Here is a 25,443-nt window from a genome sequence, read left to right on the forward strand (position 1 = left end):
TTCTAGCAAACCTGAACAAAGCCTCAGTTGATCTAGCAAGTTGTAACTTTGCTAGTTCCAGGTGAGGGTTCCAAGAACCGGAGTTTGAGAAAAGTACACCCAAAGTACCCCAAATAGGAAAATTACTTTACTTGTATTACATTTTGTTCCCTGACATGGAATGATTTCTTTTTGGGTCTACCTCTTCCGTATAACATGATAACAGTTTTTGCCAAATTTACTTTTGAGATCTTTGTACTCCATATATCCTACAAAACCAGCGATCAGTTTTTGCAGACTGTTAGCGGTTCTAGACATCAGGACCGGATCATCTGCATAAAGGAGCACCGGAGTGAAACGGGGTCTGATTTTTGGTGCATCAGCTTCTAGCTTCTGAAGCTCTTTATCAACCCTGTTCACATAGAGGGAGAAGAGATTGGGGGCTACAACAGATCCTAGTCTTACCCCTCTTCTGACACGAAATCTAAAAGATTTAGTAAAAAAGAACCAGTTAAATAGTAGCACATCCACTCAATAAATCTGGTGAAAAATACAAAAATATTTACTTCCTGTGTGTCTTGTAACCCAAGTAGTTGTTTCTCAGCAGTTTTAGTTGCAGTACTTGTGATTACCAGAGTTATACAAAGGGTTGTTCATGGTCTAGACTCTATTTTATGGAAGTCATATGTAGACTATTGCATCAAGACACTCTGCAGGTTCCAGAGACTGTATGCAATTAGTTGTTTGCAGACTAGTTTCAATTGGGGTAGTCCCGTGACCAGGAGGAGTTTTAAAACCAATGTGTGTATTTCAGATATTGTGACTGTTTCACACAAAGTCAAAAGTGAGAGGACGTGAGTTCTAATAAAGTTGGGTTAATTATTCTTTAATTCCTCCTTGCAATACTATGTGGAATCACAGTTTGGGCAGTCAAAGAAATTTCCTGTGCCACATGTGACCTGCAATGCAGGTACACTGTGCAAATAGAGCAGTTGACACGTGCACACACCCCAAACAGAATCTTGACTGCGAGGCTGCACCTAAGTGTGTCATGAGCTATTACCGCCCACACTGAAGATAAAAGTCTGTTCCTTAAAAAACACATGGTGCATGGAGCAGCTGGCATGTGCACACAGAATCATGACTATGAGTGAACACCAAGGAGTGTCATGAGCTGTTAACACTTGCTTTGAAGGAGAAAGTCAATTCTTTGAAAATACGCTGCACAGGTGGAAGTCTTTTCCCCGAAAATACACTGCAGAAATCAGCAGCAAATAGAGAAAGAAATCATGTAATAGAAGTACAGGCATGATGCCATGCAGAAATGTTGCCAAGAGTTAAACATGCCGGTTTCAGCTCGGTCCAGAAAACCAGTAATACAAGTCTGAGGTGGAAGTGATGTGGAGGTGCTTCTGCCCAGTTGTCGCCACAGTAAAGATTACGCCTTCCATGAACAGATAGATCAGGTTTTTAATTAGGAGCATCTCACATCCAACAGCCCAGCTACAAGGTCCATGTACAACTGCCTAGAATAGAACCTTCCAGTCTCCTCATCCACCTGCTTACAATGCAATCCAACATTCCACTACAATATTCCTGCATCGGAATACCACACAATGTCCATTAGTATTACAGATGTTATGGCAAATTGGGTCTATGTGTACCTTGCTGAATATCTTCCATTATAAAAAGCTAATATTAAACTGTCATCTGTTTAGTGAGATGTGTGAAACAAAGCAATATACTGTCTTCCAGTCCTAACTGTAGCTTGTATTGATACAATTGGATAATTGTGTTTACTTGCTATGTGTCACTTAATCAAACTTTTCCATATTTTAGAGGCATGACACTTTAAGTCCTAGATATATTACATCTGTGGCAATAAGCTTCTTGTTAGTTCAAACCACCATGTTTGCCTGATGTGTAGGCGGCATCATAATTTGGGTACATGCATGTTTTGTAAGATAACATTTTGCTGCAAATTAGATTTCAAAAACGATTTTGATTGTTATGGCAGAGATAATTGAGACCACTAGTGTGTAGGTCTTTATCATGTCTCTTCTAATCCACCTCTTTTATCGGAATTGAAAATTTATTCATTAAGATTCAATGCTTATTTATATTTGTTAAGTTAGCATAATCAGGCCTCCAGTTAATGTAAGTGTGCCTTAAACTCCTAATACTGGCACTTGTTTTGCAAACACAAAAAAATACTTTTTATTCTTCACATTTAAAAGGCCTGCTTAAATTATTTTTCAATAACAACTAATAGTCAAAAAAGGATTAATTTTGTGCTCTTGTGCTGAACTCAAATGTAATTTCTTTTGTTTCACTTATAGAACTTTGGAGGAAGATGAACCCTAACTATATTCACCCCGGCAACAAATCATGGATTTTCCTGTTCTTGTGAATGACTCTGTTTAATATGTGCAAAGACACAGTTTAGTTCACCTGTTTGAGGTTAAGGTTTAGCATAAGTGATGCATTCTGAAGACATTTCTAACAATGTGGCAATTAATGCATCATGAATTTTTAAAAATGTATTGGTTGTTGTCTTTATTATCTCATTTGACACCATGTTACAAGCGTGTCTTTCACTATTTCCAACCTATAAAGATGCCCTATTTCGGATGCATGACAGACCTTGAGCTTATTTTTTTCAAAAACAGTCTCCTTCACAGTCTAGATATTTAAATTAAACTTATTGAACATTGTGATTATTGTCCTTAAGCAGACTTCATTTCTGTCCTCTCGCATAACGTATACTTAGATAATTTCGCTTGACTTATGATATACATTGATGCTGATTTAAACTGCTTAACTTATCAATATTTTTGCTTTCTATAATGTCTATAAAATGTTGAATAAACCTTTATAGTTTTGACTTTGAATATTGTCTGGTGAAAGTTTTCTTTATTTACCATGGGACCCTGTCCTTTGGGATTCACATGGCCCCCAAACCTATGTATCGTCCCTTATATAATTTATTAGTGTGGTGTGCCAACAACAGAAATGTGTTTAACCCTGGAACAAATGCTATACTACCAGCCTGTGCTAAACTGTTTCTCTGTCTCCTGTACTTTCTCAAATAAAATGTATTTTTGTGATGAATAACTGAAAACTTGTTTTCTACATGCAGTCTTTTATAATACACAATAAAGTGTAATTGTTACACTTTTATCACTACTGACTTCATCATTTGATGCACAGGAAAACTGTATTTTCATTGTGTGCTGCTGAATCACATTGGTCGCGCATATGCAATAAAATATACCTTGCAAAATGGTTCTTTCTGTATATCTGTACCATTCCTGTAGTATGAAGGTGCACATTTTGAAGTAGGGTGTGTTTTACTTGTGGAAAGTTTTGCTAACTAGCCTTTCTTATCACAGCCTAGACGCTAGCATCGGAAATCACTATGGTAAAGACAGATTTATATTAATTACTCTTTTCTCACAACTGTGTATTATTGATTGACTCTGGATATGCCTGTTTTAAATTGAATTTTTAATATGTGAGTCTTGAATGTTGATTGGTTTTTCATGAACAACTGCTTTGTGGGGACAAATCTTAGTTGGTAATTGTCAGAAACATGCAGCCTAACTTATGGTTCCCTACTCTGCACAAAACGCTTGATGATTAGGAATAATAACTCCGATAGAGCAGAGGGGCCGCTTTGTGTTCAAAAAATAATAATGTAGGTATAAAGGGGAAAGGAGTCGTTTATAGGTCTCGCCTAACCGGCGCATATGCGCTGCTTAGGAAAAATACCTTTTGTAATCGATTCGCTTTTTGCCCTAAAAACGTGCATGTGTTGCATTGCTTTCAATGCCAACGCATGCACGTTTGGCGATTCCCTTGCAGGAGCGAGCATTGACACCATATGTTTGTAATTAACTTGCAAACATATGGTGCCCCTGCTCACTCCCGCAAGGGAAACAGGCGCAGGTGCTGGAGCGGGTAGTACAAAATGTTGTATACCCCCCCATTCTGCATGTTCATATGAAATGAAATGAAATACCAGTATTTGTAAAGCGCACAGCTTCCTCCGAAGTGGTGTCCTGGCGCTGGGGGCCCTCGGGAAGATTAAGCAAGCAATTGCCCAGAGTCACATGGTGCTGGGCTAACCTGCCGCCGGCACCGGGGATCGAACCGTGAACCCAGTAGTCCGGAGTCAGGCACCCTGGCCGCTGCGCCAAGAAATATACGTGGGAATTGCACTTTGCATGGCTATATTAATTGTGAATTAACTAGTGTAAGCATATTAATAGTAAACATTTAGAATATTACATGTTATATGTTGCTTAAGGGATGTATTGGTGATTTGTGCTTTACTTAGTAAGTATAAACCGCTCTGAGTGTTGCTTCCGCTAGATAAATACACACACATATGGGTATTAGTAAGGGGATAAAATTTTATTAGTCATTTCCATCTTTTACTTACGTTTTTGTGTTTCTTTTGCTTAAGTTGACCATTTCGGCCTATACAAGATGGCTGAACGAGACGGTAAACATGACAGCCTTGACAATACGAGGTTCTGGGTGAAGTGTGCATGCGTCACTGCCAGCAACAGTGGCCTGGACCTGACCCCGGGTGAACATGTACCCTCCAAGGTCATTCCGGGAACCCGTCCAAGACTAAGAGACAATGCCCAATTTAAAAGCAGGAACAAGAAAGTTTGATTACTTCATCTTCGACACCCTGAGAACTGCTCATCGCCAGTCGAAATTGACCAATTAGAACTCTCTAAACCCAATCTTGCTACAATTTTGTTAGTATTTTCATTAGAAAAGTAGGTAGGGAATTAGGGTAGGATGACACGCTTGATTGCTCGCTCTATCTCGAAGCTAAAACCGGCTCGCTCTTCTTTGAGGAACTTGATTTCCTGACGTTAAGCTGACGGAGAGGACGGTGACACTGCTGGACAGCTGTTATCTTGAATCTATGAGAGACTGAATTGCGGCCTAAAGTTTGCAGAAAATTTCTCTTTGACTGATTGACTTAGAAGACGACGTTAGCCAGAATAGGTAAATATGATGTTCTGAAATGCTGTTGATTATTTTAACATCTCTTTCAATTTTCTTAGATAAAGTATGATTGATTCATTTACAAATGTGTTGTATCGATTATTTGAAGAAGAAGATTAAGAGAAAAGTAATAAAAAAAAGGTAGACCAGTAAATCATCAAGCTCCAACTCAACTAAATGATCTATCTCCGTATGGGAGGGATATCTTAGGTTTTAATGTCAATGTGCTGAAGGTGAGGTAAAGGTATTCCTCTCATGTCAGCGTTGTGAAACATATTTTCCCTCAGAAAACAGGTCAACCGAGTGTAAGTATATTGGTGTTATGATCCCCACCAATGAATGTATGTGAGTAAATTGAATGACGAGGTAGTTGGTCTGTGCCGAAGGGGGAATTTGACGTTCTGCGCTGCATCAGTTTCTGGTAGCAAGACGATGGTTTTTATTGTTTTGGTTTGGTGATTATTGCTTGTAAATAGCTTATTGATTATTGGTTATTGATATTGGTTTATGTACTAACACTCTATGGTGAGTCGTGTTGAGTTTTATGTTGTTTGCACGGCTTCTGGGATGTAGGAAGTCGGAAGTTTGTAACGGTTCCGTAGTAGAGCAGAGGTAAGCGCTGTTCTCGGGAAAGACGGAATTGTTGTTATCCTGTAGGTACACAGGAGAAAATGTGTGATGATTGAAGTTGCACGACGCATTGTCTGGGTTCGATTCGGTGACATCGCCGTGTGTTGCCATTAGAGACATTTTCTATGTGAGAGAAGTGTGTATGTTAGCGAAGGTTACTTGTGAAATTCTGTTCTTAGGTACCAGGGATCCAACTGGCATTCCGATAACGCTTATCACTGGCAAGGTAATAGGTACTCTCTGAGCTTGTTAGAAGGACAAAGGAGAGGTAAGCTCTGCTTTGTTAACGTATGTCATAATTCTGTAGTAGGACAGACTGTTCGCTGTTCTCGGGAAAAACAGGATTCTGTGTGATTGTACTACATTTTCTAGTGTGAAAGTGCGTGAACGAAATAGCATTCAGGTTAATTGTGAAACTCTGTGTTTATTTCTCAGGAGCATTGGGTCTCCAACTATGTGTCTTAAATTCTGGAGAAACAGTTAGCTAATGCTTGTTAGAAGGGTAAGGTAGAGGGATGTGCTACTTTATCAACGGAAGAAACGATTCCGTAGTAGGACAGAGGTAAGCGCTGCTCTTGGAAAAGACTGAATTCTCGTGGGAAAGGTCTATTGCTATTCTTTGGTTAGCGAAGCAGACAATGGAGACGTTTCATGTTGTTACTAACAGAATTGTAGAAATTGAAACAAAAACTTACTGAGCAGATTTGTAAAGGAGAGATAGACAGGAGCAGGAGCTGCCGCAGCGGCTGCTGACGTCAGAACAACCGCGCTGGGATTGGACAGTCGGTCAGAAATGTAAAACGCTCTGGATTGGTGCGTTAGTGTGAGTCGCGCTGGGATTTGAGAATTGTGACAGTGACGTAGACGCTCCGGAATGGTGCGTTAGTGTGAGTCGCGTTGTGATTGGATAGAATAGAGGTACAGTTGTAAGGAGAAACTAGTGAGACACGAAAAGAAAGGAAAATGTATTACGATCCACCAGAAAAAGAGAAAAAGTCATGAAAATTAAGAGGTGGTTTAAGAAAGACAAACCGATCAAAACTAGGGAAGGACAGTTACTTCCTCCGCCGAAAACCCCTGCATCTTTAATGATTGCAAAATATGGATATCACACCTGTATTTGGTTAGACAACTGATTTAAGTATACAAAGGAGGACAGAGTGTTAGCTTTTCCAGAACATGGTTCATTTAATTTGGCTGTTTTGAGAAATTTGAGAGAGAAAATGATGAATTTAGAACCGAGACCTAGACCGACTCAATTTGAAGCTTTGACGGAATGGGAAGACAAAATGCATGACCGAGAAAGACAGATAAATGGTAGAGGATATAGGTACTTATTTGGCAGATCGTACGGGCATGAGACGCATGATGATCGAATGAGAAGGTGGCGGAATGCAAGTATGACTGAGAGTTTGTTTCCCGTAAGAACTGCAGGAGAGCATGAAGGACGAAAGTGTGTAGAAAAGAGGCATAATGTGGAGACAAAAGGGTATGGAGGGAATGAATCCGAGGATGATGTTCTTGATGATATGTTCTATAAGAATCCACCACCATACCGACCTGAAACAGAAATATTAACTCCAAGTGCCCCAATGAAAGAACCACGTGTTTGAATCATAAAATCGGAACTAGAGTTCCAAGATTTAGGAAGAAACAATCCTACTAGAGAGGTTGAAAAGAAGTCTGGAGGAAAATTGGATGGAGAAAATTCAGCAGAATTAGCCAAAACAACCCTAGAACTAACGGAGAAAATAAGAGAATTAACTAAGAATCTGGAAGCAGTAACTGTACCAGTAACAATATTTATTTATTTTTTATTTTATTGAACTTATATTGCGCGCAGCTACCCGCAGTGGGTTTCCCGGCGCCAGGGATAGACTGAAGGAGAAATCGGAAGACAAGTGATTGCAAGAGGGAGACATTAGACCGGAGGAATCTGGAACTAGAACAGAAGGGTCTTCAGTTTTTTGCGGAAAGCCAGAAGACTGGGTTCTGTTTTAAGCGCCAATGGGAGAGCATTCCACATCTTGGGGCCCAGATATGCGAATGAACGGCCTCCCATTTTTGCCAATCGGATTCTAGGAATCACAAGATTGCCACTGTTGGATGACCTCAAGAAGCGGCCAGGCTGATATGGCTGCGCAAGATTGTGCAAGTAGGCTGGAGCGGAGCCTTGGCGAATTTTAAAGAGGATGCACAAAGTTTTGAAGGCCACTCGATCCGAGATTTTTAGCCAATGGAGGTCACGTAGAGCCTGCATTGCGGACATTCTCCTTGGGACGTTACGCAGCAAGCGGGCGGCTGAGTTTTGAACGACCTGGAGTTTATTAATTGTAGCTTTATCTGCTCCTAGATAAAGCACATTGCCATAGTCGATATGGGACATCACAAGGGCCTGTACGACAGTTCTACGAGTGGACTCAGGCAGCATCCATATGATCTTTTGCAACCAGCGAAGGGTGTTAAAGCAGATCGCAGCGACCCTAGTTGCCTGCTGCCTCATCGAGAGTTTGTCGTCGATTAGGACACCGAGGTTACGAGCAACAGGCACGGGGGTAGGCAGAGGACCCATGTCACTGGGCCAATGTCGTGGACCCCAGAGATCTTTTTGTTTGCCTAGTATGACCACCTCGGTCTTATCTCCGTTGAGCTTTAACAGATGCATTTGCATCCAGGCTGCAACGCGAGAGAGGCCGATTTTGAGGGAAGAGGTGTCCTGGGCCCTGCTGCTAGACAAAGAGAACACAATCTGCGTGTCGTCTGCGTATGAGTATATAGACAGACCGGCGTCCTCTACGATGGAAGCAAGTGGTCGGATGTAAATATTGAACAACAAAGGGCTCAATATAGACCCTTGGGGGACGCCGTAGGCAGAGGAATGAATCGCAGATTCCGCTTTGTTTGAGAAAACCTGAAAGGTGCGCTCATTAAGAAATGAGGACACCCAAGCCAGCGCAGATCCAGCAACACCGAGGGAACCGAGAGACTCCAGTAGGATGGAGTGGGACACGGTATCGAAAGCAGCGCTTAAGTCAAGAAGAATCAGCGCAAAGGTCTCACCGCCATCGATACCGTGTCGGAGTCGCTCAGTTACCCCTAGGAGTGCGGATTCGGTGGAATAATTAGCGCGAAAGCCTGATTGGGACGGATGGAGATATCCCATGTTTTCAACAAACTCATTAAGCTGGGTGTTAACATGGCGTTCTAGGATTTTAGAACAGACTGGCAGCAGGGATATAGGCCTGAAGTTGGCAAGATTTGTGATGTCAGCACCAGATTTTTTAGGCAGGGGGACGACCATGGCATGTTTCCAGTCCTGTTCCACACGAGATTCGATGAGCGAGACATTTAAGAGCCTCATTAGGAACCTTCGTGGTTCGAGGTCAAGTTGTTTAAGTATCTTCACGGGGACTGGGTCCCGCGGAGATCCAGACCTGATGCTTTTTAAGCATGATAGGAAGGAAACGTCATCAAATGGTGTCCAGTTGTAGATAAACTCAGTGGGGGAGGTGGGGGTATTACAGTACGGACCGTGTAGAGAGGAATCAGTTGGAGAGGGAGGGGAAGCAAGAGATTGATGGATGCCCTCAACCTTAGATACAAAAAAGTCTGCTATGGCATTACACTGTATGGCATCTAAAGCCGGCAGTGCGGGGACAGTATCAGCTCCTGTGAGTTTTTTAACTGTGGCAAAAAGGGTTCGGGGACAGTTTTGCACTGAAGTGATTGTGGAAATAGTGTAGGAGGCCTTAGCACGTTTGCAGTTTGCATGATAAAGTTTTAGTTCTTCTTTGTAAGTCACTTTAGAGGAAGCTGAATAGGACACCCTCCATTTCCTCTCCAGGGCTTTGCATTTGGAGCGTTGGATTTTCAGCTCCTCTGAATACCAGGGTGCTGGTGGGTGCAAGGATCTATGTTTGCTCCTGGATTGGGGGACAAGAGTCGATACTGCATCTGTCAGCCAATCAGAGATGGAAACATTCAGATTCTGGACAGTGTTGATGAAGGATGGAATAGACTCAATTAGACGCAGGTTAAAATCGGCTATATTGAGCTTGTCCCAGCGATACGATGATTTAATTTCATCCGCATGGACCCTGGCAGAGTATAAAGCAGGAGGTAGTACAAAGTGAACCGCATAGTGATCAGACCAGACAAGCGGGCGGGCAGAGTGAGCACAGTCAAATGAGAGAGTAGAGATGATTGGGTCCAAAAGATGACCAGCATTATGAGTGGCTCCAGAGTTACAGAGTTTGAGGTTAAAAACCTCAAGGTCAGAAAGAAGGACTTTATTGATAGGGTTGTTGGCATCATCGAAGTGAATATTTAAATCACCAAGAATGGTGAAATTATTAGATTTTAATAGTGTTGCTGATAGACAATCAATAAGTGAGGGAATCCAAGGTGCGGCATTTCCGGGCGGCCGATAGATTAGCAGACCGGAGAGCGTCATTCGAGGATTAATCGTAAATTTGAAAAGTGCAGCCTCACTACCTGGGAGATGTAGGGGTTCCAGTTTACATTGATAGATGGATTTATAAATGATTGCAATTCCACCACCTATACCTACGGGTCTGTCCTGGTGCAGCACAACATAGTTAGGAGGGACGGCTGCAGCAATGTCCGGACCCGAGCTGGCCTGAATCCAAGTCTCGGTCAGGAATAGAGCGTCAGGTGATTCCTCAGTGATAAAATCGAAGATGTTTAATTTATTCCTAGGGAGCGATCTACAATTTAGGCTCCAGAAATGAAGAGGGGACGGTGAGGTGATAGGGCCCTTGGTGGGCTTTCTTTTTCCCCTATAGTGCTTGACGCTCTGCTGTGTCTTGGAGAGCTGCATTTTACCAGTAGTGAAGCCACAACTAGCACAGGTAAAATAATGGCAAGGCAGAATGCACAAGGAGCAAGATATGGGGGTACAAGGTCGTAAAGACAGTAATGTCGTGGAAGAGTAGGTGTACTTACGACCACCCTGAGTCTGATTGAAGGGCATAATAAATGAGGGACAGCCCGTCCTGCAGCCCGTCCTCAGCGCGGACGGGCGCAGACGGGCTTCTCTTTGGCTTGTCTTAGGCGTTCTTAGGCACAACCCTGCGCGCAACCGCTGCGCGCTTGGAGTGACGAGCACCCTTTATCGTCTTGCGAGGTCCAGTAATGCCTATTTTTGACAAGCAAAAAGACAGTGAGCATTGTTTGACAGTCCCTTCTAAAGTAATAAATCGGTTGAACAACCAAGAGTGAGAATCCATGGAGACAGACTATGAGTACGATTGAACCGAATTTTTCAAACAACCCGTTTGTAGGTCAGAACTGTGCAGAGAAACATATGACAATGATAGAGACCATGTCAGAAACACAAAAAGATTTTGGACAAGGAAATGTAGAGAAGCCAGTAGGACCATCTACAGAGGAGTTGAGTGAATGGTTGAGAAGCTTGCAAAAGAAAGACTAGGAATCTCAGTCAATAGATGTAGCTAAATTACGAATGGTACTGGAAGAATTAATAGTAGGAACAATCCCGACAGAGAAGTTCAAAATGTACCAAGATGAGGAATTGTTATTTTTGTGCAAAAGCGTAACATGGAGAGCGAAAAATCTTCATGAACGATTAGGAGAAGTGACAAATGAAATGGGTATTGATATTGAAAAGGTAAAAGCCTTACAGAAACCCTTTCGAGTAGATTTCACTGAAAAAGACATTGAAAACATGAATACTACAGGACGAATAGGTCAGATTAAGGATATAATTATTTTGTTGAGAAAATGGGGAGATGTGGACAAATGGAAGAGCAGATGGTATCGTAAGTGAGACGAAGTTTCAAACAAAACATTTTCAGCCTATCCGATGAGAGAAAAAGAGAAGGTTGTGACAGAATGCCCTAAGAGAGAGATTCCAGGAGGAGGATATGTTCATGTCCCGTGGACTAGACAGGATATTTTGTCATTTACGAATGACTTCCCTCGACTGCGTGAATAGCCCGTCGAGTGGTATAGACAGGTAGACAGATTTGTGAAATTATCCAAAGATTTGAATAGCCTGTGTGACATAATTGTACCAGCTGATTTATGGACAGAATGCAAAATAGTAATAGATTGGCCAACCCAGGAATACCCAAGGGACCCTAAGACAGGAGCTCCAGACCCTGAGGTAATGAAGAAATACGAACAGGTTATGGCATTTTTGAAGAACAAAGTACCCCCTAAGGAGACAGATTGGGTGAAAATTGACATAACACATCAAGAAAGCAAAGAATCAGTACATGCCTATTATGAGAGGTTAATCTTAGCCTTTAAACAATTCAGTGGAGATGAGAATTTGAGTGACAAGGATTTGAGTCATTTTGTATACAGGTTTGTATATGGTCTTCGTCCAGAAATTAGTGAAATGATAAAACAGCATACGGTAGATTGGCAAAACAAGAAAATAGACGAAGTATTGAGACATGATAAATGTTTCAATGATGAAATTGAAGCGAAACAGCGAAATCTAAAAGACAAGGCAATGTGGGCACAGGTAAAAGTAGCAGAGAGACAAGAAGCACAATTAGTGGAACAAGCAGGGTCAAAACCGAGATTTAATCCTGGGAAAAATAAAGAGAATATTGAGGAAGCTAAAAAGAAATTTCCGTGTCATAATTGCGGTAGGATAGGGCATTGGAAATCCGAGTGTATAAATCCACCAAGTACTAATGATGAAAATTCATCCTTGAATCCACTGGTGCAGAATGAGGTGAGTGGTCAACAGCAACGACAGCAGCAGGGGGTAACACAACAGAATCAGGTGCCAAAACCACCTTTTCCACAGAACAAAAATTGCCAGAAGTATAGTAAGGAGAATGGATTTTACAACGAAGAGCAGGTAAATAAGCCGCAACGCGCTAGCGCTGCTTCGCAGTATTGGCTGCAACGCGATGAAAGCGATTCAGAAGAGGGTTACTGACGGTGCTGAAGGGAGGAAGAAGAGTGCATACTTGGCGCAACTCTAGAAGTAGACCAGACAGGCCCATTTGTAGATGGAAAAGTTCATAATGAAAATATTACTTTCCTAGTTGATACTGGTGCTACTCGATCAACTGTTAGATCAGCTGATATTAAGAATCTTCCTCTTTTGGATGAAACGATCCAAGTAGTTGGGGTCTCCAACAGACAGATTAAAACTTACCTTACAGAACCAGTTAAAGTTAGTATAGGGACATTTTCTGAAATGCACAGATGTGTAGTGTGTGACACTAGTCCTGTGAACTTGTTAGGTAGGGATTTATTGTGCAAGATGAATTGCACTATATTTTGTACACCAGATGGAATAGCCTTTGAAACACCTGATGATGATGTGCTATATAAGATGACATTGGCAAATAAAGAAAAAGAGATTACAGGAGCCTATGCTGTATTCAACCCTGACGAACTACCAAAAGAATTGAAACAATCAGTAAAAGCAGAAGTTTGGGACTTTACAGGAGAAGATGTAGGATTGATGAGGAATATAGATCCAGTAAAGATAACCGTAAAAGGAGGAGTATGTTATCCAAATGTCCCACAATATAAATTGACCCCTGAAATAATTGAAGGCGTTACTCCTGTGATTGAGAAAATGATAAAACAAGGAATATTGAGAGAAATAATGAGTAGCCCATGTAATTCACCGATAATGGGACTGAAAAAGCCTAGTTGAAAGTTCAGAATAGTGCAAGATCTGAGAAAGATAAACAACATTGTTGTACCATGTTGTCCCATCAAATTCCTCATGACGCAGAATGGTACACAGTGATTGATTTTTGCCATGCATTCTTTTCCATCCCATTACACCATGACAGCCAGCAAATTTTTGCATTTCGTTTCAGCGAGCCTATTTTGGTGTGGTGCCGAATTCCACAGGGGTATACAGAGAGCCCCTCAATATTTAATCAGCTATTGAAGAAGTCTTTGGAGAGTCTGGAAATGCCTGAGAATTCAGTACTAGTCCAGTATATCGATGGCCTACTGGTGACATTGAAAACTCGTGAAGCTTGTGAGGTAGACACGGTAGGTTTGTTAAATCATTTGGCAGATGGAGGGCTAAACGTGTCACCATCTAAACTACAATTTTGTAAAAGAGGAGTCCAATATTTGGGACATAGCATTGAGAAAGGCCAAAGGAAAATAACCATAGACAGAATCAGGATTATAAAAAGAATGAGTACACCAATGACCCAAAGAGAAGTGAGAATGTTCCTGGGAATGGTTGGATATTGTCATCAGTGGATAGGAAATTTTTCCTTGATTGCAAAACCTCTGGTACGACTGACAAGAAGTGATGAGAGAGATCCAATTGATTTGAACAAAGAAGAGTTGGCAGCATTCAAGAAATTGAGAGAAGGATTGTGTGAAGCGCCTGCATTGGGTATGCCTGATTATGATAAGGAGTTTGAGTTGTATTGCAGTGAGAGAAATGGATGTGCACACTCTGTTCTAGTACAGAAGCATGGAAAACTGAGGAAACTAATTGCATATTTTTCATCCATGTTGGACCCAGTAGCTGTAGCCCTTCCTGGGTGTCTGAAAGCAGTAGCTGCTACATGTCGAAGTTAGGAACAGAGTGAAGGAATTGTGATGGGGTATCATGTGAAAGTGTTTGTGCCTCATGATGGGGCGATTCTTTTAACAAGGAGTCATACTCAGTTTATGACGCACAGCCGACTGACTAAGTATGAAAAGGTCATTTTGGGCGCAACAAATGTGAGTCTTGTGAGATGCGTGAATGTGAATCCTTCAACATTGTTGCCCGATGTGGAACATGTGGAGGTAAGAGATGAAGCAGATTATGATTGTTTGGATGTACTTGATTTTTTTACAAAACCAAGGCCTGACATAAAAGATGACCCTTTACCAGAAAGTGATTATGTCATGTTCGTTGATGGATCCTGTTTGCGAACAGATGATGGAGTGCTTAGCGCAGCATATGCAGTATGTACAGTTGCAGCAGTGATGGAAGCATCACATTTGAAGGAGTAAGGTCGGCCCAAGTAGCTGAACTTATCGCCCTGACCAGAGCATGTAAGATTGGGAAAAGTGTGAGAGTGACTGTGATAACTGATAGCCAGTACGGCTACGGGGTGGTCCATGATTTCGGCCGAATTTGGCTGCAAAGAGGTTTCTTGACCTCAATTGGGACTCCCATTAAGAATGCTGAAGTGGTTGGAAGGTTGCTTGAGGCAATACAGCTGCCCAGGCAATTGGCTGTGGTAAAATGTGCTGCTCATAGCCGCAGTGGTGATTACATTGCCACTGGAAACAAGTTTGCCAATGACATGGCACAGAATTGTGCACGAAATCAGAATTCAATCAATGGGGCAAAGGAAAAAGAATTGGTTTTGTGTTTCCCAATGTTTACTAACACTGTGGGAACCTGGGATGAGGTAAGACAATTGCAGGAAGAAGCAGGAGAGGAAGAGGTAAAACAGTGGGTAAAAGCAGGATGTGCACCAAGAGAGAAAGATCATGTGTGGGTCTATCGGGATGGAAGACCAGTAATGCCTGATAGCATGATGTCTGCCATGGCACGGATGTATCATGGACAGGGACATATAGGGAGAGATGCCATGATTCGGTCCTTTAAACAAACTTGGTATAATGCCAAGTTCAGGCTTGTGGCGGAAAGTATCTGTCAAAGATGTCTAATTTGTCAGCAATACAATCCAGGAAGAAAGACAGTGGTGAGTCTAGGAACAATAGGTCGAGAGAGAGGGCCTTTTACCGGAATGCAAGTAGAGTCATTGAGATGCCCCCTTGTAACAGATTGAGGTATGTTTCGGTAATGGTATGCCTATTCGCTAGGTGGGTAGAGGCGTTCCCAACAAGAAGAAATGATGGAATGACAGTGGCAAAATTATTGTTGAGGGAATTTATACCTAGGTTTGGGTTCCCAATAACAATTGAATCAGACAGAGGAGGACATTTTCACAATGAGATCATACAACTGATTTGTGAAGCATTGAATGTATGACAAAAACTGCATTGTGCCTACCGACCAGAGGCTTCTGGTGTAGTAGAACAAATGAATGGTACTATCAAAAACAGAATAGGGAAAATGTGTTTAGCCACAGGTATGAAATGGCCCGATGTCTTGCCTCTAGTACTCATGACAATTAGATAGATACCAGACAAAACTACTGGTTTGAGTCGTCAAGAAATCATCATGGGACGCGTAATGAGACATGTATTTATACCAGTCAACAAGCTGATGACAATAACTGATGACATGGTATTGGAATACTGTAAAAGCCTGGCTGACGCAGTTCATTCTGTGTTTCATCAGGTTGGAGCGGATGCCACCACTCTTGAAAAGAAGCCAGCCTATGATCTAAGCCCAGGGGACTGGGTAAGGATAAAAGTACACAGAAGAAGAAACTGTTTGGTACCCAGGTGGGGAAAACCAAGGCAAGTCATCTTGACTACAACAACAGCTGTGAAGTGCGCAGGATTGAAGAACTGGATCCAGGCAAGTCATACTTTGAGAATTCCAAATCCAGTTGACTGTAAAGAAAAGGAGTATTTCGATGAATCAGAATCCAGTACTGAGTCAGATGACGGAGAGCCAAAGGATAAAGAAGGAGAAAATTCTGAAAGGGGAGAGACAGATCCAAGGTTAACTTTGGTCCCCAGAAGTAACTCCCTAAGGAAAAGATTGCAGATTTCTGAAACCAGTTCAGACTCAGTGATAGAACAAAGAGCCCATTCATCCAAGAAAGAACATTGGAAGAACAAAGACAAAGACAATGGAGAAACAATAAAAGAAATCTGTGAGAAGGAAGTACCAGATGAAAGATTGAGAGAAATTCCACATGAAACAACACCTTTAGATGGACAGGTGGCAGATACCGAGAGAGAGGGAAAGATTATTGCGGAAGACCCCCGAGGAGGTGTAGGGAACTCCAACATCCAGTTAGAAGTAGGGACAAGCAGTCAGCAGGAAGATAGCGTGACGGAGATTCGAGGAGGGACAGAAGTAGGGAAAACAAAAGGGGTGGAGAAAGAACTCGTTGAAGGTAAAAAGCAAGTCGAAACAGAGTCTGAGGAAAGTGAGGATGAAATACCAGAAGGCTGAGTTCTGAGAAAGAGAGCTTGGAGAAGTGAAAAGAATGATAAAGGGAGTAAACTGAAAAGTGCGGCCAAAGATGAAGTGTGGCCAAACAAAATAAAGATATCGGCTGACATGTGTAAATTCGCCAAGTGCTGAACAGGTGAATGAAGTAACGAGTCAGGAAAGATCAAAAGAAGAAGAACAGACAGTAGTCAAAGAAAACAAACGAACAAGAAAGCCTAACCAGAAGTATATATCACCGGAATGGACTTATGTGGCCCTGCCTGAAGTGAAGGAAGAGGCGGATAGCCAAGAAAATCCAGAGGTGGTTGTACCGGAAGTGGTTGAGGAAGACGAAGAATCGGAAATCCTGAGAGTTATCTTGTCCGATATTAGAGAAGAAGCGGATGTTTAGGACAACCTGTATGTTGGAAACGAAGGAAAGGTGAAAGATGATGAGATGCCAAACTGAATAAGATAAGGAAGTTACTGATGGAAAAACAATAAGACACTGAAAAAGAATAAAAACTGGTAGAACCACGTAGGTGCTTAGAAGCGTAGGGGTAGAAACTAGTTGTGAAGTAGAAGAGGCTAAGTCAAAAGACACTGCTCATTTTAGAAAGATGGAAAACATAGAAAGTAGCAAAAGTAGATGTACCTTCCTTAGAAGATTGTGCAAAATGTGTTGTTGTTGTACAGGATTATTAATGCTTCTTTGGAGTATTCTTGCTCTAATAATTTCATGTAAAGTTACTGTTGATACATTAGAAGGACATAGTGATAACATAACTAAAATAGGGAAGGTTCAAAAGGTAGTTCCAACTAGAATAGATAAAAACTATTTACATAAAGACAGATCAATAACAGATTTCTCTAACAATGTGTTTTCAAAATTGTTGTATGAATATAAAAAAACAATGGAAGTAAGGGATTGCTACGTATGTATGCAATTACCTGCATCTGTATCTGAAGGAGTGACTTAACATCACCTTCCTGTAACATATGGAATAACATGTAGTGTAATAGCTAGTTGGCTTTATCAAACAGGTAAATTAGAGTATTATTTCTCAGATGTAGATACTACATTTTCACAAGTACCAGCAATTAACAAGCTAAACAAAGTAAAACCTGCAAAAGTATTAGGTGAATTTTTCTTAGAGACAAATGAAGTAATGTTAGAATATATATTTAGAAATAACTTGACTTGCAGTTTAAAGAAAGAGGAAAATACATTGTTGGATATAGTTGAAGAAAGGAGATTGAAAATGCAAAGGAAGGTTTCAGAAGGGAAAGTGGAGAAAACGGTTTGGGATGTAGAAACAGAGAAACATTTAAGAGGAGAATCGAGTCCAACTATGGCTTTAGATTGGCCTCAGAAAGGGAAACTGTGTATAAAAAGGAATCAAACGGCATATGACAATTATTTTCTAGGGAATAGTGAGTGCCATGATACATACCGGATCATGGGAGGATGGGGATTTAAAGGTGGAAGAGATCCAGTCTTTCCAGGACTGTATTTCATTTGTGGGAAACGGGCATATTATCGTTTGCCAGACCATTGGTATGGCACATGTTATGTTGGCCTGGTTTTTCCAAAGATTTTTCACATGGATAGAGGAGAAGATGGAGTACATAGTTTAGGTAGTTATTTAGCACGTAGTAAGAGAGAATCTTGGGCTGAAATTGTAGGTGACATTTTTGGAGCACTGATACCCGCAGTGGGAATATCTCTGAATGCGAACAAAATTAGAAAACTTTCAACAGTAGTGGATCGCTTGTCAACAAGCACCGCTGGAGGATTCTTATTGGTAAATACTGAAATGGTTGCCATGCGTGCTATGGTAATGCAAAATCGACTTGCCCTTGATATTTTATTGGCAAAAGAGGGTGGAGTCTGTGGAATGCTGAAAGTTCAACATTGTTGTACTTACATTCCTGACGAAAGTAAAGATTTGATAATTTATATTAAGAATATTACAGAATTGCATGACGAAATTGTACCACTGGAGGTTGAAGGTGTTTGGGAGAAGATTGATAAGAAAATAACAGCTATCAAAGACTTTGTAGTACATTTATAGGTAAGTTATTATTTCCATTAACTTGTGTGATTTCCTTAGTATTAATAATCAGACTAGGTTGCATTTGTTGTAGAAAGAATAAAAAACAGAAAAGAATAAAAAGAAATATGAATGAAACAAGAAATCAATTAGAAATTTCCATAAAAGAATACAACATTTTATGTTAGTGTGGTGATATAATCACCAAAGTGGGGATTGCTGGAGCGGGTAGTACAACATTTTGTATACCTCCCCCATTCTAAATGTTTATATTAATCCGAATAATTAATTAATTGTAATATTATTAATCTGTTTGAAGTGTTAACTCACCAACTATATTAACAAGAGAAATATACGTGGGAATTGCACTTTGCATGGCTATATTAATTGTGAATTAACTAGTGTAAGCATATTAACAGTAAAAATTTAGAATATTATGGTGCCAATTCTGATCCTGTAAAACCCGGGTACGAATGGTCGTACGGAGCGTATTCTCCGTCCGACTCGTACCCGGGTAAAGCACCTTACAAACCCGCAAGTACGATTCGTACAGAAATACAATTTCTGTACGAGTCGTACAAAACACCGACCGGCTAAAAAATACCCACAATTCCAATCCGGGACATCGCGTACATGACGTCCGGACGGAGTCAGGCAGCGTTTTACAGACCAGCAAGTACGATCTGTGCCTACGTCACTCCGCACGGCTCATATTTTACGGCAGCCAAAAACTCCCGGGAAATTGAGGACGATGCGAACAAGGAGCACCGGTACGCGACGGACAGCCATGGACCCCATCCTACGTCTCATCCCGGCCCTCATAGCCTATGACCTTGTGTACAGAGACCGACGCAGATGCCGCAGAAGGTCAGAACAACCCCCAGGGGCACAGGGGAGGGGGCGAGGGGCAGGAAACATACCCCCACCCAACAAAAAACATATATATCCTGCACATAAATTACCTCCTTGGTGTGGTCACTTCAGGGGGCGTGTCCACCAATCCCATGTACCGCCACAACGGAAGTGGACGTGGACGTGTACCCGTCACCACTACAATGCTGGTACGTCCCGTACCCATGCCTCCAAGAGCGTGGGTACGGTCCGTACCACCATTGTAGTGGTGATGTAGGCGTACATGTGTACGGACCGTACCCACGCCCCCAGAGCGTGGGTACGGTCCGTACCACCATTGTAGTGGTGATGTAGGGGTACGCGTGTACAGACCGTACCCACGCCCCCCAGAGCGTGGGTACGGTCCGTACCACCATTGTAGTGGTGATGTAGGGGTATGCGTGTATGGACCATACCCACACCCCCAGAGCGTGGGTATGGTCCGTACACGCGCATGTGGGGGTCGTATCCCTAGAGTGGTGTTGGCGTAGGTGTACGCCATAGTGGTACGGCCCATACACGTGCGTGTAGGGGTTGAATCCCTATAGTGGTGTTGGCGTAGGTGTACGCCATAGTGGTACGGCCCGTACACGCGCGTGTAGGGGTCATATCCCTAGAGTGGTGTTGGCGTAGGTGTACGCCATAGTGGTACGGCCCGTACACGCGTGTGTAGGGGTCGTATCCCTATAGTGGTGTTGGCGTAGGTGTACGCCATAGTGGTACGGCCCGTACACGTGCGTGTAGGGGTCGTATCCCTATAGTGGTGTTGGCGTAGGTGTACGCCATAGTGGTACGGCGCGTACAGGTGCGGGCCTGGGGCGGTGGGGGTACGGCGCGTACAGGTGCGGGCCTGGGTTACCCGCATACATGGGGGATACGGCACGTACATGCGGGGGTACGGCGCGTACAGGTGTGGGCCTGGAGTACCCGCGTAAATGGGGGGGTACGGCGCATACATGCGGGGGTACGGCGCGTACAGGTGCAGGCCTGGAGTACCCGCGTACATGGGGGTATGGCACGTACATGCGGGGGTACGGCGCGTACAGGTGCGGGCCTGGGGTACCCACCTACATGGGGGGTACGGTGCATACATGCGGGGGTACGGCACGTACAGGTGCGGGCCAGGAGTACCCGCGTACATGGGGGGTACGGCACGTACATGCGAGGGTACGGCGCGTACTCGGGGGGGGGTACGGCGCGTACAGGTGCGGGCCTGGGGTACAGTGCGGACAGCGGGGTGTACGGTGCTGACATATTGGGGGTGGGGAGGCTGTACGGCTTGTACACGGGCACAAGTTTACCCGTGTACATGTGTGCTACTGCGTTGGCTCCGTACGGGGCCTTTTACATGCGGTTGTGTATTCGGACGGGCGGTACGAATCGTACTTGCGCGCTCAGACTTGTGTTTTACGATTTGCACATAAAAATGTCCGGCTCCCTCTCGTACACTTTTCCCGACGCTATTCGGACGTAAAAATTTCCGACTCACTCTCGTAGACATTTCCCGACGCTATTCGTAGGTATTTTTCACGTAGGAATCGTACTTGGCCGTTTGTACGGTACTTGTACGATTCGTACGTAAAAAAATACGGATACGGGTCGTATGCAAAAATTTTTACAGGATCGAAATTGGCACCTATATGTTATATGTTGCTTAAGTGATGTATTGGTGATTTGTGCTTTATTTAGTAAGTACAAACCGCTCAGAGTGTTGCTTCCGCTAGATAAATACACACACATATGGGTATTAGTAAGGGGATAACATTTTATTAGTCATTTCCATCTTTTAATTACGTTTTTGTGTTTCTTTTGCTTAAGTTGACCATTTCGGCCTATACAAGATGGCTGAATGAGACGGTAAACGTGACTGCCTTGACAACACGAGTTTCTGGGTGAAGTGCGCATGCGTCACCGCCAGCAACAGTGGCCTGGACCTGACCTGTCAGATGAAGCGGCCCCTTTTGCAAAAAACAGCCACCGCAGGAAAGCGAGATTGTAGTGATGTTTACAGGAGGTCTGGAGCAAAACTTCACGTGAAAGCAACAAAATCTGGCCTGGGTTTGTGTGAACCACGTAAAAAGAACAAAGTGTCCCCTGTCGTAATAGAATATTTTCCAAGTCACATTTGTACACCAGTGCAATATATTAAATACCACACGCACTTGGGAGGCAGATCCACTAGAAGGAAGTGAGACGTTAGCCGGATATATATTGTGAGGCACGGAACTTCAAACGTGCAAATTCTGTTTGTGTTTACTTTGTGCCAAACAAGCAACAATGCAACATGGCGCTGTAATGTCTTCAGTATGGCGAGGGCCTGGAGGGGGCTTCTCTGCACATTTTATGCATACCTTCTCAGGCATAGCAAGTTGTAAAAGTGCCACCAAAGGGGACATATGCAAACACTTAAACACACACAGCTCCGGCCAGGATGAAATATATGGCTCTTTGTGGAGTGGGCCCTTGTGAACTTGGTCTTGCTAAAATGCGTCATTAATGTAAAGCACAAACTTCTAGAACATTCCTTGGTTTTTTAGAAAGATTAGAAATGTCTGGCGCTTTTCCCCGTCGCACATAGAAGGGCAATTACTTTGGACGGCGCGGAATGCCAATGCGAGTGTCCTGTGTTTTATCACCATGAAGAGGCCTGCCTGCTAACATTCCAGTCTGACGCCATGTCATTGAAACAGGAAGAAGGTGTTCTTACACACACGGAGCACCATAAGTGGAAACGTGGAAAAACACGGGAACTGTGTCTATCGCTGCCTTTTTCAAAGGTCGGTCCATCTCTCCACAGTGCTCAGTCTCTGCCTCTCTCTGTTTTCCAGGGCGTCTTTCTATCTTTACCTGTTTGTCTTTTCTGCTGTCTGTCTCTATCTTTTCCACTGACTCTGCATCTCTAGCTTTTCCACAATTTGCCTCGGCCTCTCTCTGTGCCCCAGTTTCTCTGACTTTCACACTGTGCCTGTCTCTGCCTCTTTTCTGCTTTTCCTCTCTCTCTCTTCCACTGACCGTCCCTGCCTCTCTCTCAAGCGCCAGTCTCTGCCTCTCCCTTTATCTTTCATACATGGCCATGCCGCAGCACGCCAGAACCAAAAACAAACTGCAGAAATATTTCCGAGCAGTTGAACAGCACTCCCATGCAACAACTTCAAGTCGCACAAACAAAAAGCATTAGCATAGTCAATAGGTCTCGCTTTTGGGACCTTATAAGTATTTAGTTTTGCAGCACAATATCCTTGGTGCAACAACATCAACTGTTGCATGGCTAAACACTTATAAGGTCCCAAAGGCGAGACCTATTGTCTATGCCAATGCTTGTTCATTTTTCTCATGCCCTTTTTTCATTAAATGTGATTTCAAATATAATAGCATCAGCAGTGACAGCTTCTGGTACTCACGAATGCTATGTTCCAATAGAGAAAAGTAACTCTCACAAAAGAACGCATTTCAAGATGAGATGCAAAATAAACAAGCATTGGCATAGCCAATAGGTCTCGCCTTTGGGACCTTATAAGTGTTTAGCCATGCAACAGTTGATGCTGTTGCACCAAGGATATTGTGCTGGATAACCAAACACTTATAGGGTCCCAAAGGCGAGACCTATTGGCTATGCCAATGCTTGTCCTTCATTACCACACATGAGAGGCCCTTGAAATACACGAGTCAGACCTTTTATCAGTTACCACTGCCCCCAGCACAACAACTTGTAGAGTGGCAGTTAACAACTCCCTCTGTGAGAGAAGAGGAGGTCATTCTAGCTATTGTAAGTGGGTGAAGACTGGCTTCTCCCACCCTCATGTGGAGCAGTTCCCTCTCACTTCGGAAGTCATTCTTTGCCAGTTCACACCTTTGAGACGATGCAGTCTGTGCGAGATTCTCTGCGTCACCTGTTGCTGCCTAAAGCCTGTAGTTGGTTACAAGTTAAGCACACAGCTTTGTATGTGGGAAGGTCAGGTGTGAACGTTAAAAGCAGGAGCACTGGACAAGTGCGCGTTCACTCACCATTAGTAGTGTTGTATGGTGGGGGGTGTATGGCCTCTTACCTCCTTCCCGAGACTCCAAAGAAGCCCCTAAACAGGTCATACACACTCCTGGTGAACGCTGGATCCCACGGGAATTGAAAAAGGTATGGTTTAAGGCCACCGAGGCACTGAAACCAACAGTGCGTCAGCTGAGCCTGCTAGGACTGTCACGCTGCCGGAAGATAGGCAGAGTCGGACGAATGTCATAAACTGCCACACTGCCGGAAAATGAGAGGTAAAGACTGTCGTAAAATCTCACCCGTGCACAATTTGAGAGGATTCGAGTGCATCGTAAGCTGAGGCCAGCGGGTCGACCACACCACGTCGCAAAAAACGTGCTGTTTGAGTGGGACCAGTTTATTAATAATTTCTCTTCTGCTGAAAATTTAGCCTCTAAGAAACATGTTTCTTGATGGTTTTTCAGTTACTTCCTTGTTCACTGCTCAAGACAAGGAGAAGTAGCACCTAATCTTAAGAAAATGCTACATTGAGTTACACAAAAGACACACAATTGAGTAACACGTCACAGATCCACAACAATACTAGGATATTGTATTAGTGATGCTGATGTAAGCAGCACCGCCAACCTTCCAAACTATTTTAATACGTAGGTGTCTGAGAGTTGGAAACTATATGCATATTCCATCCAGGTGGTGATGGAAGGAGTTCCTGCTGGGTATCGCAGCGGGGATGACACCGATTTACTAATCATACCAACATCGACAGGCAAGGGGATGTCACCCCAATCCCATGTATGGCGGAAAGACGCCTGTACCCACTGCAAGAATCAGCCACTGGGGCCTAAAAAGCAGATTGGTAGAGCACCGTCTTCTGGGGAAACACGCCTCGATAATAGTACAGAGATTGATACTTTTGGAACGGCTCAAGCCAGCAGGAGCACAATCGAGGGACACTAAATGGTGCATAGGCGCAAGTTAGAAAGCACAAACACGGGCCAAGGGATCCCTTCCAGTACTTACCGGCAGACGCCATATGTTCCTCTCCAAATGCTTGTCCTCCCAACGTCCACTCTGACTGCACACGGTCGCGCAAGCGCACACCTCACAAGACCCGGCGAGTCCACCTCATGCAGGGCAGAGGGGAATGCGGTAGTGGCAAACAAACCAGAGTCGCCAGCCTCGCTGTCCCCTCTACAGAATGCCCCTTCCCAGGGATACGCGCGCGTGGATATGCTCGGTTTGCAGACAGTGGTTTAGTCCAGCAATGTCAGCATAATGTGGAACATAAAGCACAATATTATTTCGCTATCTTTTCAAATCTAACACAATATTTTGTCTGGCAAAATTGTTTACCTCATTACTACAAATTAAATAGCATTCAGCAATTGGACATCATTCAGCAATTAAAAGGCAAAAACGTATCCTTTGCGAGGGCCTGCTACTGTGCAACAGTTGGTGTGGCTGTTTTTTTAGTAACCTTTGATCTCTATGCCCTAGAAGTTATTTTTTTTCTTGAAATTGGAAAATTATGCAGATGGTACATAGAAGGCGAGTGCGCTAACTCTATAGTTATGTGGAAAACACTGCAAAAACGCTTCATCCCAGTGACCTTGAGTACAATGTAAGCTATGCCTGATATCAAGTATCTCAAAGCTAGTGATGAAGAGGGATGCACAGCAGGATTAATACAGTGGGCACAACATAAAAATGTATCACCATAGAGATGTGAGATATTCACACAGTGGGGCAAATTAAACATAGTCAATGTTCTCTTGGCAGACCCCTAAAAGTGTGTAGTAGGAATACAACAAATG

At 43.1% G+C, this 25,443-nt stretch overlaps 1 protein-coding gene and 1 long non-coding RNA gene across 21 annotated transcripts in view; one reads left to right on the forward strand and one right to left on the reverse strand.

Moving 5' to 3' along the window:
* LOC146806014 (uncharacterized) overlaps positions 1-3,159 on the forward strand; it is a 664,408-nt gene extending 661,249 nt beyond the window's left edge. For all 5 annotated transcript variants that reach the window (XR_014967970.1, XR_014967974.1, XR_014967972.1 and 2 more), the window contains one exon: positions 2,319-3,159. This is a non-coding gene — a long non-coding RNA (uncharacterized LOC146806014). The remainder of the gene's footprint in view (positions 1-2,318) is intronic.
* The window catches only part of LOC146806015 (uncharacterized), a 141,052-nt gene extending 116,285 nt beyond the window's left edge, over positions 1-24,767 (reverse strand). For 7 of the 16 annotated variants that reach the window (XR_014967956.1, XR_014967957.1, XR_014967955.1 and 4 more), the window contains exon 1: positions 24,650-24,693. Coding sequence is in view for 4 of the 16 variants with exons in the window: in XM_085623347.1 (XP_085479473.1) it covers positions 24,650-24,662 (13 nt within the window). In the remaining 12 variants the exon portion in view is untranslated. Of the gene's footprint in view, positions 1-23,690; positions 23,812-24,649 lie in introns of those variants that run through there. The other 9 variants (XR_014967968.1, XR_014967967.1, XR_014967969.1 and 6 more) reach the window with 7 other exon arrangements.
* Between the last annotated feature and the right edge of the window lie 676 nt (positions 24,768-25,443).

Source organism: Triturus cristatus, chromosome 8 (genome assembly GCF_964204655.1).
Source record: "Triturus cristatus chromosome 8, aTriCri1.1, whole genome shotgun sequence".
Taxonomy (NCBI): domain Eukaryota; kingdom Metazoa; phylum Chordata; class Amphibia; order Caudata; family Salamandridae; genus Triturus; species Triturus cristatus.